At 38.3% G+C, this 15,426-nt stretch overlaps 1 protein-coding gene across 3 annotated transcripts in view; it reads right to left on the bottom strand.

Moving 5' to 3' along the window:
• The window catches only part of LOC122799527 (P2X purinoceptor 4-like), a 1,302,595-nt gene that overhangs the window by 585,327 nt on the left and 701,842 nt on the right, over positions 1-15,426 (bottom strand). For all 3 annotated transcript variants that reach the window (XM_044068651.1, XM_044068650.1, XM_044068652.1), the window contains exon 4: positions 7,150-7,222. In XM_044068651.1, coding sequence (XP_043924586.1) covers positions 7,150-7,222 — 73 coding nt within the window. The remainder of the gene's footprint in view (positions 1-7,149; positions 7,223-15,426) is intronic.

Here is a 15,426-nt window from a genome sequence, read left to right as displayed (position 1 = left end):
GCCAAAACACTTGCTCTATGGGCCCTGACACTAGACAGTGGCTGGAAGATTTGCTGCTAAGCCTATTCAACTTCAACTTCTCCACTAGATTTGTGCCTGAGCAATGGAGAAATCAAACAAAAGTTATGTACTTACTCACTATAATGATGGATCCATGCTGTCGGTCTCCATCTGGTTAAACCTGTGGGACTTCAGATCTGACTCTGATCCAACACAGGCAGATTCTAAAGCCTTTTGCCTGTCTTGGCTCAGCCTCCCTTACCCACTGCTCCCCGATCCTCCCTCAACTCCCCACAACAAATTTGCCCCATGAGTCAAAATTTAATGATAGGACACATCCAATTGATATCCACTTTCTCCACAGATACAATGAAAAAAAAAGGCAGGGGAAATGTGAGACTATGTGAGCGAGAAAGACTTGCCAAATCATCAAGAAGGTCTGGGTAGAAAGGCTAAACCAGATGAAGACAGACAACACAGACCTATCACTATGGTGAGTACATAACTTTCATATATGATGTTCTGTGCTCCATTAGGATTCAACCTGTGGGACAGAGTCCCCAGCCACGACAATTCCTCAGGAGGAACAAAGGAAGGATTTTGCAATACAGCAGAAATAAAAGACGACCTGGATTGAATGTCCAGCTTAAAATGCAGCACAAGGGTATGATGGTCCAACCGTGTAGCAGCAGTGCAGATATCCATAGACTCTCAAAAGAAAAAGCCCTAGTCAGATGACTTTTTGACTTCTATAAAAGGGTCTTGCCTTTCAAAGACTATACAAACAAAATACAATTGGACAACCACTTGGACAAACTTACCATAGACATAAGTGTGCCCAGCCTGGATTTTGAATAGGAGACAAACTGACTAGATTTCCTGAAAGACTATGTACAGAGTCAAGACAAATTCTTAGTTGCCTAATCTAAACAATGTAAAAGGTATTCCCCCTTTGTTGGAAAAACTGGTAAAAAAAAAAAACAGAGGGAGATGGAATGGAGCTGTTAAGATTATTCACAGAGGTTATCTTGGGTAAAAAGGAAGGTTTCATATGAAGAGAAACCCTATCCTTATGGAAAATAAAGGAGGGGAAGAATCAAGTGCTGGCAATTCTGAAACCCTTTTGACAGAGGTAACCACAAAGTTTTCTATGACAATAGCTTTAAATCCAAGGTGGCTGAAGGTTCAAAAGGGCAGGGGGGGCAGATAGAACCTGAAGAGCAAAAGCCAGATCCCAGGGATGGACCAGATCCCATACTAGTGAAAGTACAGAAAAGTACCTTTCAGTAAAGCTTTGGAAATCTTGAGAGAGGCCAAGGACATATTATTCCTACTGACATGAAAGTTTGAAATGACAGCTAACTGTACCTTGACAGAAGAGAAGCTAGAGCATGAGCCAAACTCACCTAGGAAATCCAAAACAGACTCCAAGAGGGCACAGAAAGGATCAAGTCACAGAGCCTTCACCCACAAAACAAATATATTTCATTTACTGGTAAACACTTTTTTAGAAGACTCTGAGAAGATGACAAAATATGAATCACTGGCTGTGAAAGCTTGGAATTCCTGGCCACCAAGGGAACTGGAGGAACCATGTGGTCAACTTGAGGGACTGAGGGGATCTAACCTGGCTGGATGAGAGATGAGATCCAGAAGGGGATCTGACAGTCGAGGGAGATGTCTCAGAAGAGGCCAAAGGAAGGGAAACCATACCTGGTGAAGCCAAAATGGGGCAATAAGGATCAATGAAACTCTGCAACAACCTGCTTTCTGTAGAAACTTCACTATCAGGGGAACAAGTGTAAAGGTGACCCAGGGGTCAGGCAAATGTCAGAGCATCCCTGTGTGACTGCCACTGAGGGAAGGAGTAATAGCTGTTGTACTTGTGTTGGATGTGGATGCAAACAGGTTGCAACACGGAGTGCCCCAGTGATGAAAAATGCAATTTGCCACTATCAGATTTAGGGACCACTCATGATGCAATAAGTTGCTTCTGCTGAGGATGTTGACCAAAATGTTGGACTTCTACAGGATGTGTTGCCACAAGAAATCGCTGACAGATCATCACCCTCTGCCAAATCCTCATGGCCTCCCAACAAAGAGGGTAAGAATCCATTCCGCACTGTTTGAGTTATTCATGTATGGAACAAAAATGGATACACCCAGTATTTCCAGATGCAACACTCTGCATCAGCACAGGTTCCCAATAAGACTCTCCGCTGGCACAGCTAGAGTTGTGACCTCAGTCAAGTGTCCAAACCAAGTTCTCCAGCACTCTGTGAAACCAGTGCTTCCTGTCCCAAACAGCTGACGCACACACACATCCTGAAATTTGATTTTCACACATGTACACACACCTACCTGGAAAAGCTGGCACAGATTTACTAGCTACTCTCCCTTCTGCCCAGACTATAAGGTAGTTATACAGCCACCAGACACTCCAAAACCAGCTACTTTAAGGCTCTTGCAAGGTTATCAAATTATACTGAGTGAAATTGATATTAATAAAAATGACAGCATTTGGTCAATGCAGTAAGGCTTTCGGGAGTGGTCCCGGTGTCACCAAATATATAGGAGCACTCTCAAAGGTTAAAATATTCTCTAATATCCAGCCACAATGAAAAGTTTAACTATAGTTAATAATAAAAAGAACATGAAAATATGGAATACCCATTTACCATAAACACTAGAGTTTCAAACGCATGAAATATGAAAATAACACAGATGAACAGATTCACACAGATACAGAAAAACAGTACTTAACATATCTCACTATACTTTCCTGATTGATCTAAAGAATTAGTATTCCCTGGTCACTTACTAGAGCAAGGAAAGATGAAGTAGATGAGGGGTCCTTCTATGTCCGGTTCCAAGAAACAGACTGCAATGAGACTTCAGTTTAAATTAACCTAGTACTAAAATATTATTTTAGTGAGTGATTACAGAATGACATCACATACATCTGGTCATCTGACTTCTGGTTCCCTTGCTATCCTCCTTGTGGATCAGCACCCCACAGCTATGATTACAAAAACGGGTAGTTAAGGCCAGTTGGTGCTCTGAAAGTACATGTGCAATTATAAAACAGTGAAGAGAAAGTTGCCATTTTCCAGAGGAGTTACATGGTAGAATAATGTTCATTTGTGGTTTTATGTGCATGTGTTCCTCCCAAAGTCCCAAGAAGATGCAAAAGATCCAAGATGCTCAAGGCTGCATATTTCTGCAGATGGAATGCACTGTATGCAGTGCACAGGTTGGTCTCTAGTGGGATGATCATCCCTACAATATTGCAAGGCTGTAACCTCCACACCTCACACAGCAGTATCCATTTTTCCCCAACCTGATAGCTAAGCCAGGATTTGCTGAGCAGCTAGGATTTTGCAGGAGATCTGTAACTTAAATGTCACACTGCTTGTGTTTGCACCTGCCTTCATACTCCATATGGGTCACTACTGATGCACTACAGCTTAGCCAATGACAAACACCATCACAACTATGAAAAGGTGTCAGTCTTTAATAATGAACCACAGTATGTCAATTTAAACACAGGAAATTTCAATGTGCTTAACACGCATTTACTCTTTACTTTAGTTGGCACATCTTCATATTTTTTTATGACTTACCTTAATGAGCATGGAAGTAGACCTCTTGTATCATTAGGCTAGGCAAGAACATCTTTTGGGATGTATTCTATATTTGGGAGCAACAGCATATGATAGCACTAACTGTGTCAGCCTTTCACAGAGCCTCAGTAACTTTTGGAATCTGGCCCACAGACTGACACAAATATCTGTCAGAAATAAAGCCTAGATTAACTTTCTATTCTCTATTAAGACAGCAGACTGATTTTTTTTATTTTTTATGTTTTTGCCAACAGACATTACTTGTAGTAATGGCATAAGACAAATGAGTAAAAGGAGGGGGATCATCCTCCCTTTCATGCTAACAAGTTTTACATATTTGCAAATTCTTGCAGTAATGACATAAGATAAATGAAGAGTGAACCATCATCACTCCTGTTGTACTAAAACTTGTTCCTTATCTGCACGTTCTTTAACCAGTCAAGCAGCCTGATCTAAAGAGCTATCTTTTAGCCACAGAGAACCAATCTCCACCAAATGTGGTAAACAAACAAATTCACCAGAAACAAATTCACCAAAAAAAATCACCACTGCAAGTTGTAGAGTCAGACTGACTAAGCGCTTGTTACATCCAAATAAGTCCAAATCTTCATAAAAGCAAGAAATATTTATTGTAGAACACAACGAACTGAACGCTTTCACCCACCATAAACCTAGGGCATCATCAGAGTTAAAAATACAACACTCACTCCTTAAGCTTGTCCTGTTAAGCAGCGTATTGAAGCTAAGAGCACAGTTAAACAGCGGCTTCGACACTAATATAACACAATGTTTTTATTATAAGGTATCCATATACCTGACAACATACAAGGTTTTAAAGTGTAAATTTTCATATGTATTTTTTTTCTCAGAATGAATTTTTTTATGATACGGTGTATGTCTTCAAGCGGTTACATTAGATAGGGGTCACCTGTGTTTGATTTTCCTTATTTAAGGCTCGAGTGATGTGCTGTTTTTTTTTTTTTTAAACTCTGATGATGCCTTAGATTTATGGTGGGTGAAAGTGCTCAGTTCGTTGTGTTCTACAATAAATATTTTTTGCTTTTATGAACAGCAGTTTTGGACTTATTTTGATGTAAGAAGCACTTAGTCCGATTCTACAGCTTGTAGTGGTGATTTTGTTTTTCTGGTGAATTTGTTGCATCTTTTAGCCACAACCTGGGCAAATAGCAACATTAAGTTCTCGGCTGATGATAATGTAATATATCAAGAATTTCAATGGCGAGAGCAAACTGTGAAAAGCAGATGTCATACATACTCCAACTCATAAGGCCATTTTAAAATGAGGCTGTTGAGGTGGAGGGATGATTTCCTGCAGAAGTCCAGACATTTGTGCTTCAAGCAGAAATCAGTCCGTCTTGATACCCAATTAATTTCTAATGAGCAAGAGTGCGCATGCTCCTTTCTAATGAGGATGCCGAACATTTCTTGAACAGGATGTTGTGTGGAAGAACCCAACTGGCCATATTTCATCTTTCCATTGCTGTTGGCCTGCTGTGCATATCACAGAGATGCAGGTTACCACAAGCTTGCAGTACAGAATTCTCCACTGTTCAGTAATTGATAAACTAGGGATTACTGATTTGAAGGAGTCTGCAAACAGACACAGACCATATTCCCAGCTAAAACATGAGCTTTCTCCTGTCAGTGGTTTCAGGTCATTGGAACAGGTTGTCCTTGAAGCATTTGCTTCCTGTTGATGTATTTAGTCACTCATTCACTGTGGAAATGGTAGGATCTAGTCTTTTCACATGAAAATATCACAGTAAAAAGTTTAACATTACTTCAGTACATCTTTGCCTATCCACATTTTAGAACAGTGCTAGACCAGGCCAACATGCTGTACTGTTTTACAGTTGGAGAGAAAAAAAAAATCTTCAGTTACCAAAACAGTCTTCTGTAAACACAGACATCTGCTAGCCTAAGGGAATTTCATGTAGTACAGCATCAGTTCCTGGTTCACCTCTAGGGTGTATTCAGTATGATTGATAGGGGTCACAAGCCTGACCCACCAAAAGGACATCTATTGTCAACTATTACAATTCTGACACTGCTACTTTCAATCTAAATTGTAACTAATGGCAACTGCAGGTACACCAAAACACAAGAAAGTTCATGGCCAGAAAAAAATGACATTTCAGTTTGTAGTTTTTTTAAAGGAAAAAAATCAATAACCATTCTATTTTTATCGACATTGTGAATTTTTATATCAGTTAAGTAGTCCTCTACTCATAGCTTAAAATACACATCCATTTCAGTTGGCAGGATATTTAAAGAGATTTCTTCAGATGAGGTTCACAGTTTTATTTACTGCATTTGCTTATCAGGAAAGTGCGCCTGGGTGCAAGACTCCTTTTCAGCAGGAGACTGGGGAGAAAGCATCCAGAAATATAATACAGTATGATAATTAAGAACTACACTGAATCATTTCCACTTAATAACCAGATGGGAACCAGGGCACGCATGTTACTGGCTGAGAGTTTAGATAATGTTATGAGCTACAAAATAACTGTTCAGCATGTCACTATTTAAATTGTCACTTTTGGGTAAAAATCCTCCAACATCCTCAGCAGAAGGGCTGTCTTCTTGTACAGCCCACTCATTATAAACAACTTGGAGGAATGGAGCGCTGTCTTGCAGTAGCTGCAACAAAAGCAAAATTCATTAAATTGTGCATTACTGTACATTATGCCATCAAATGTCCTGCTATCACCAGGAAAGAAGATGGTCTTAAAGATCCTGCATATCAAAACTAACAGCAGCTTTCTATAGCACTAACTGCCACAATGCCAACCACTTATACACTGTATAATCTTGTCCTCATGTACTTGCAAAAACCCTCCAGCTGCTTGACGCGCTCATGAATTCATTTCAGTGCCATACATAAAAATGGCATATTGTATTGACAGCTCTAGTTTCAGACATACTAACAGACACAAACCCCTCTCTCAAAGAATGGCAGTGTTGTAGCTTTTCCATTAAATCTAAGCAGTCAACACAATGCATCATAAAAGTACAGGTTTTCAATAATTTACTTCTAAACTTTCTACAACTGAGAAAATACAGAGCAAGCTTCAATCCCTGTATGTCACATGCTCCAAGCATGACATTTTCTTTGAATTCTGACTTTATAAAGTAATGGACTTATCTCTACATCACTACAAAATATTCAGATTATCTTCTTGTTAAGTAAGTTAGTAAGGAAAGAATTATTGTTCCAGCCCTACTTGATATAAACTACAATAAATATCCCATATATGTTACCACTCAAAACAGAACTGGACCTGTGACTTGAGTTCCAGTCTTGTTATCTACCACTGTTCTTAGGACTTGATATTTAAGAGACTTCTAGCAAGCTTTGTCCCTTTAAATTGCAACAATTCTCATATCTATACTTGTCCTACAGTCTTGGCTAGCAAATCATGGGTGTCTGCATACCCTCTTCTCTCATTCACATTACTATTTTAAAAGTAGATTTAAATATAGAACTAAAATGTTTAGGTCATACCACTGCTGTGAATGTCAGGAACATCGGTGCTGCAGTCATTATCTGTCTGGCATATAGTTGTAACACTGGGCACCTGCAAAATAAAGCAAAATGGCAAATCAGCAGCCATTTACAGGTCAGCTAAAATAAGGCATTCGACAAACCATCAGATTTACCTAGCAATCCAACAATTTATTGTCATTTCTACTACTCCTTTACTTGCTTAGTTTTATTAAAGTAATGAACTGTGAATGCCAGCCCAAGGGCTCAGGGATGTGGATAGCTTAAATACTGTATGACCAGTAATATAAGTCAGTTGTAAAATCTGGAAACAGAGTAGAGTTGCCTCCATAACCATATTGTCACTCTTCTCAAGGTTAGGGCACATATGCTACTCATCACTGCCAGGACACCTGCACCCTTCTGTAGCTGCAGCTTGCAAATCTGTGCAGAGACGTGGGCAAAAAGGGGGAAATACACAACTACTACATGCTTACAGATATGTCAACATGCAAAACATACCTCAGTTCTACTGCAATTTTTAGTGGTGAAATTAATATGCACTCACAAAAACAAATGAAAGACTGGAACAGGAAATTACAACTGGCAGCATGTGCAAAAAAAGATACTGGAAAGGTAAAAAGACCAAAATCAAAAAACCTGAATATTCTGTTTGAACTTGTCTAGTTGTTTTCACAGTCCTTACAAATGAAGTTGAGCACAATGGTTAATTACTGTGCAACAGGTCATATATGGTTTATTTTGAACATAAGCTGTTTTAAGAAAGTACAGTTTGCAAGGGTACTCATGACAAATGCCTAGATATAATGATCTTAGCACAATGTTCACTAGTGGAAAGATATCAGAAATCAGAGAGAGACCTGCTTTGAAGCTCTAGCTAGAAAACTAATACCACAGGAGGTTGTAAATTCTCTCCTGTTGAGAAGACAAGCTGGAAACCAAACTGTAAAGGGAAATGCATCCAGCTCCTTTTTTTAAATGCCAACACTGGGAACTTTCAGGTCTGTTACCAACAAATGCTTATGTATTTTAACCCTGCAGGCCTTAACTAAAGTGAAGTCCACACTAAATTCCAAGCGAAAAATACAAGTTTAAAACAGGGCCAGCCTTTGGTTAAATGGTGCCCTAGGGTGCAGAAACACCCTCCCCCCTACACCACCCAGTTCCCCCATCCTAATCTATCTACACCATCCAGATTACTTTTTTCTTCCTTCTTCCTCACAGTTTGTCTTACTCTTCAGTTTTTCCTGTACTTAACATATTTTAAAGGAACTACTTTACTACAAAAAAAATAAATACTGGAAAAGTGCCACTGACAGACTGGCACCCTAGCTGGCCACCTAGTTGGCATATGCATAAGGCTGGCTATGGATTAAGAGTGTATGCTTAATGACAAAGTGGATAAAAGATGCATTCTAAGACTAAACACCCCATCCTAAGATACTGACACAAGCTGGCCTAATGCCAGACATACTTACTAGTTTTTGGCAGGCCTGACTTTCAGGTAGTACCACATCTTAGGAGGGGGGAACCCCATCTTACAGCAATGATCCATCTATTCAGGAGTGGCCTTAGGTCAACTGGTGCCCTAGGCAAAAGGGCTCACGGCACCCCCACCATACCACCTGGTGCCCCCATCCTGGTCTAGCTACACCAAATAAATACTGAAAAAGTGCCCCTGCTACAGCAGCGCCCTAGGCGGCCGCCTAGTTGGCCTATGCCTAAGGCCAGCAATGCATCTATTTGAACATCAGCCATTACACAGAGTACCGTCCGAATGGAGAGATAAGTCAGCAAGCAAAAGAGAGTTGTACTGCTGAAACTGAATTCATCCTCAAGTCTTGGTGAGTACCTTCACAAGGTGGACCCTGTTTTTCAAAAAATCTCAAAACGACACGGATATATAGACTATTTATATAGCATATACCATGGACAGAAGTAGTTTAAAATTAAAAAAAAGATACCTAGACTGTATTTATATAACATATCATGGACAGCAGTAGGTTAAAAATTTAAAAAGATTGCTGGATGTACAAGACCCAAGATAAAAAAAGTGCCCAATCCTGGTAGGTACACTGGTGCCAGGACTGGAAAAGATGACAGTGTTGAATCTTCAAAATACGGAAACATTCCTACAATGGGGCCAGGCCAGGCCCAGGGGGAGGATGCACCCCCCCCCTCCAATTGTTGAAGGAAGTAGTAGTCCACAAAAATTACAAAAACTGATGGACCAAAGAAGAGCCATAAAGACGATAAAGTGGACTATTGGAGGATAAGAAATAAATTATGTATGGTTACCATTATGCAAAAAGCCCAGAATCACCAGATACAAGATATAGAAAATGATAGGAGAGAAATTAGAGGACAGAAAAATACTTCCCCAAGAAAAACAACTGTCAGAAGCTTTAAATAAAAATGTGTGCTCATTAATGCAACAGGTTTGTGAAAAACAGTACATAGATTAAGAAACTTTGATCTGTTTGGAAAAAGCATATGAGGAAGCGCAAAAATATAAACAAAACCTACAGATCTTTTTCTGAAAATAATAAAAAAGAAATATGGACATGGGAAACAAGAGATTTGATATGGTGCAATATTTATGCAAAGGAGAAAGCCAAATTAATCAATATAAAGAAAGCAGCCCCAAAGATATTCAAAGAGAAACACAGGCAAAGGCATCCAGATATGGAAACTTTCACAATAAATAAATATCAAAAAGAGGGAATGCAGAAAAGAAGATTAGTACAGCAGAAGTTAAAAAAAAAATAGAAGTTGAAGTTATGGAGTGCCTGCAAAGTTAAAGATTTGGTGTAGAAGATACATCACAGCATGATGGAGCAAGTCTGCAAAGTAATTAGAAGCAGGAAGATCAGGAGACGTCTGAAGAAGAAATACGGAGATGGGGAAGAAAGATTTAATATGGTGTAATATTTATGCAAAGGAGAAAGCAAAACGAATCAATTAAAAAAGAGCAGCACCAAAGACATTTGAAGAGAAATGCAGGCACAGGAATCTGGACATGGAAAACTTTACAATACAAAAAATAAAAAGACAGAGGAAAAGTGGAAAAGGAGATTAGCAATGGAGAAGTTAAAGAAATAGAAACTGAGATTATGGAGTACCTGCGAAGTGAAGGATTCAGTGTAGAAAATCTAATTCAGAAAGCATCACTGTAGGATAGAGCAATATACATCTAAATCAAGGAGAAACCAGTGGAACGGGAAGCAATTGGTCAGGTGCCATATGAAGATATTTTGGAGCCTTCCACAGGAAACCAGTACAAATGTTCACTTGAAGTTGGACAGCATGGGAAGGAACAGGAAACTGTGGAAACTCTGATGTAGTCAATGTTGAGGCATGATAGGTCAATGAATTCCCATATGACAGCAATGGATGGCACAGGATAAAACTGATGCGATGTGACAGAAGTTTTCATAGAATGCCCACAGGAAATGAAAAACAAAAAATGTGCTCTCAGTTGAGAAGAAAAGAGCTAAGAGAAGAATTGCTTGATTTAGTAGAGATAGGGACACACATTAAAATAAGCAAATGAAACAGACTGCAGAAGGTCAATAAAACCCCAAAAGTCAGAAGTTTGATAAAACAAATGAACACTAATTAGAACTGTCCATAAAGATCCATGGGATATAACAGAAGTAAAGATATATTGCTGTGCAGCTAAATTGATAAAGTTCTGCCACAAAAACACAGGGTAGTAAGGGAAAGAAGGGGATAAATCAATACCATCATGAAGTATCAAATAGAGAAAACTATAAAACAATTAAAACAAGCGCCGCTGTTAAGACTATAGAAAATGCAACAGATCAACAAAAATACTAAGAAAGATAGATGTAATAAAAGCAATGCGCAGTATTAGAACATACAGAGATCTATCATGCATTATTGCAAATACCAAACTAAACATTTCAGTATGTGTGGAAAAACAAAAGATATGCAGATAAATATAAAGGAAAAGTACAAAATAAACAATTTATTGATGACCAAAAAAAGTTTTACAGAGAATTGGGAAACAAGGTAAAAGGAACTGAAAGACCACAAAAAAATGCATTTTGGAGAAGTATTTCTGAAGATCCTGTGGAACATAAAGATGCTAAATGGATGGAAGTAGTAAAAGAAAAAAATAAGTTTAATGGTACAGGATATGAAATGGGATGAAGTAACAGCCACAGAGATTGAAACAAAGTTAAGAAAAGCCTTTAATTGGAAAACCCTAGGCCCAGATGCAGTACCTAACTTCTGGTTAAAAGTATTAACATCTTTGCATGAAGATTTAGCTAGGAGTAATAACCATTTATACACACACCCTAAACAGACACCAACCTGGCTAACAGGAAAAACAATACTCCTACTTAAGACTGAACCTGCAAGCTACCCCAAAAACTATAAACCAATAACTTGCCTTTGGATGATGTATAAACTATACACTAGAATTGATGCTGACAGAGTTTATAGTCATTTAGAAGAAAACTCAATTATGGCAGTAGAACAAAAGGGCAATAAAAGAAAGTCATATATAATTTGCCGTTAAAGTCATAGTGGAGAACTGTAAAATGGGGAAGAATCTAAATATGCCATAGACTGACTATAAAAAAGCATTTTTAATAGTATCCCACATTCATGGATAAGAGAGTGCTTAAAAATGTATAAGATGCACCCTACATTGATCGACTACATTACAGTGACTAAGAAACAGTGGCATTCCAATATAATATTAAGCCATGATAAAGGACAAATTATTATTCCAGGGATAAAAATTCAAAGGAGGATATTCCAGGGTGATTCTCTGTCACCACTGTTATTCTGTCCTGCCTTTAACCCATTAAGCTGTCTACTTAACAGTTTAGGCCATGGCTACAATTTGGCTTCTAGAAAACAACAAAGCGTAAAGACATATCTTTTCTTTGTCAATTTAAAACTGTATAGCTCATCAGATGAGGAACTGAAATCACAACTGCAAGTTGTCAAAAAATGTTTAGATGCTATAAGAATGTCATTTGGTCTTGATAAATCTGCAAAAGCAACCTTTAAAGCAGGAAAACGGCAGCACCAAGAAAACATCAGTTTGGGGCAAGAATGTGATATAAAAGAGGGAGAGTATAAATATTTGGGAATTGATGAAGGATCAACAATAAAACATTAACAAATGCGAATAAAACTTAGGAATATTTTAGAAGACTTAAATTATTACTGAAAACAATGTTGACATCTAGGAACAAGTCCAACCTATAAATTAATTTGCTCTTCCTGCCCTAATGTACAGTTTTGGAGCGATTGACTGGCCCCAAAAGGTGTTGGAAAGCTTGGACAGGAAGACAAGAAGGATATTTCTGCTCATCAAATGATATATAAAAATCAGTGTGCATACCAAGACTACATATTCTCTGTTCTCAAGGAGGTATGCCCCTCCTCGAAATTGATTACATGTATAGATCTGCAATCGCAGGACTGGATACATATCTGCTGACCTCACAAGACCCAGATGTAATGAAACTTTTAAAACAGGAGGAGAAGTGTAAGATGACTTACCAGCTTAGTTTAGCAGAAGCATAATGGTGTCAAGTGGGATTGGAAATCAAACCAGATGTAGAAAAAACTCAGGCAGCAACTGAATGTGCCAAAAAAACAAAAGAAAGAATATAAGGTGAAGGATCAGATGAAAAAACAAGAAATGTGGAAAATGAATAAATATATTTTGTAAGCATAGAAAATTCTTGGAACAACCTCATGTTGATCAGGATCGAATGCAGGAATGGTTAAGGAGAGATGAATTTAAACCAAAAGTTGAAAGGTTAATATTGACGGCCCAAGAGAAAAGTGGACATTTTGAAAAAAACTGGAAACAGTCACACATCTTGCTAGCTGTGATATACTAATGGCAGAAGGACTTTATACTGAAAGGCATAATAATATGGCAAGACTTTTATCAGAGATTCTGCAAACATAATACTGAAGTAGCTGAAAAACACTGGAAACATTGAGCCACAAATCATTATAGAAAATGATTAGGTTTATATTACATGGGATCGCCCTTACCAACAGTTCAAAAAATAGATGCAAGAAAACCAGATACAGTAGTCCATGAAAAGACAAAAGTAGCATTGTGCATTGAAATTGCTGCATCCAGTGACTACAGTGTCTTACATACACAGAGAGACACGGTCATAAAATACCAGGATTCACAAGCAGAAACAAGGGCAATGTGGATTGAGGATACCCAGACAGTTCCAAAAGTAGTAGGAGCAACGGGTCTTATAAAAAAGAATTAACAGTTGTACTTGGATACGTTACCGATGCATGTAATTCAGTACAAATTGCAGGAGATGTCATTACTGGACACACTGCGTGTGCTGTGAAGAGCACTTCTGGCTAACAAAGATTGAAATAATACCAATTTCATGAACTTTAATCATACTTTGACTTGGAATGGGGTCCATTCCTGTCATGGTATTCAAAACCGAAAAGACTTGGAGAAATTAAAAAAAACAGTACCATCACACAACCATAATATGTTCATCATAAGGAACAGCACTGCACGACATTCATTAATTGAATGGGAGAGTACCAAAACTGTAACACTAGTCTCAAACAGGGGTACGTACCATATCGCATTCTATTTAGGGTAACACCTGTGGTACTCCTAAAGGGGCAGCTAGTTTGCAGCATTTACAAATAATTAATCGACTTACAAATGGCAAATTCGAAAAAACTCCAGACAGAGACATTCCTGCAGCAGTAGCAGCTAAACTGGCTGAGTGGGCTATAATGTTGGAGAAAATGAAGTGACTATAGAAGTACTTCACTTTTAAAAACACTAAGAATGATTTCCAGATACAAGTAAACTGAGCTAGTTGAACATTATGTCACCAAAACTGGAAGGATATCCTGTTTGCAATATTTAAATATAAAAGTTACAGGAGAATTAATCAATCCATTACTTACTCATGCATGTTTCCATACGTACAAGTACTGGGACACCAACTCTCTACACAGTACATGCTGCTTAAGAGGGTAAAAGTTAAACAATGTCAATAACACTTCTAGTCAGGAGTCAAACATCTTTTGCAAATTACAAGAATGTATATGCTGCACTGCACTTTATTATACTGTACATTGTTTGGGAATGACACTGCAGCTGTGTGAACTGAAAAAAGTGCCATCCACACAGCATTTTTCACCTCTGAGTACACAAGGCTGCTAATGACTTATGTGATATGCCACAGTACTGCTTTCTTAAAAGTGCGGTACTGCTACTGTAACTTTAATATAACATCTGCTCTATAACCATGCTATTCTTGTTATGGAGTCTCTTGATACTGCTGTAACTGCCTAATTGCTTTATATACTACTTGTGCTCAGAGGAGCGTGTTCTCAGAAAGCTGTACAATTGTTAGCATGGCATGGTTTGTGGCTGAAAAGGATCTATAGGTCAGACCACAAACCTAGTTAACAAGGTAAATAAATAAATGGTGACTGGCTCGGCTGTATGCCACACTTTTACTAGAAGATGGCAATGAGACGTGCCCTTGGCAAATTCTCCTGAACAGAAAGCCATGCTTACTGTAGCTGATACACTGTGGCTTCAGGAGGCAGGGCAAGATGCATGGAGGACTTCTCTATATGTTGCAGCTGTTGAGTAACAAACCCCGTACTGCAACGTTATGCCTTACTATGCTACGCTTATGGCCCCTATTGTGAACTTGCAGTATGCAAATGACCCAAATAAGGAAATCATTTTGTGAACTGCAAATTGATTACTAAATTAGTAGTAATATAAATTAGTAAGCCAATGATGCAATTCAATGGAATATGGGGCATAAAGGGGCAAAAATTCTAGCTCTCAACCTTCCATTTCAAAAATGAGGAGCACTACCTTCCATAATATGGAACAAATGGGCAAAATATGGAACATTTACTAACAGCTTAGTAACATCTTCAACTAGGAAGCTCAAAGGATGGTCAAAATGTGCTACTTTTTATTATAAAAAGTGATTTTCATGAATTAATATGATTAATTTCTATTTACAACTATCAATTAAAACAAGTCCTAACACTGAATGTGTGATGCACTCCTTCACTGTGGAACTTTTGAGGAATTTTTTTAGACCAAAAATGAGAAACATTTCTCATAATGAGGTACATGTGAGTGGTATGCCTACAGTTATGGCTCAATGTTACAGCAATATGGGCAACTTTTAACTTATGCTGTGGTTTATCTCAACAGGGACACTCGCCCCACACACTGAGGGATCCTTATGA

Source organism: Protopterus annectens, chromosome 4.part0 (genome assembly GCF_019279795.1).
Source record: "Protopterus annectens isolate FY-2018-M chromosome 4.part0, PAN1.0, whole genome shotgun sequence".
Taxonomy (NCBI): domain Eukaryota; kingdom Metazoa; phylum Chordata; order Ceratodontiformes; family Protopteridae; genus Protopterus; species Protopterus annectens.
Note: the sequence above shows the minus strand (reverse complement) of the source record. Positions and strands in the feature narration are given on the sequence as shown.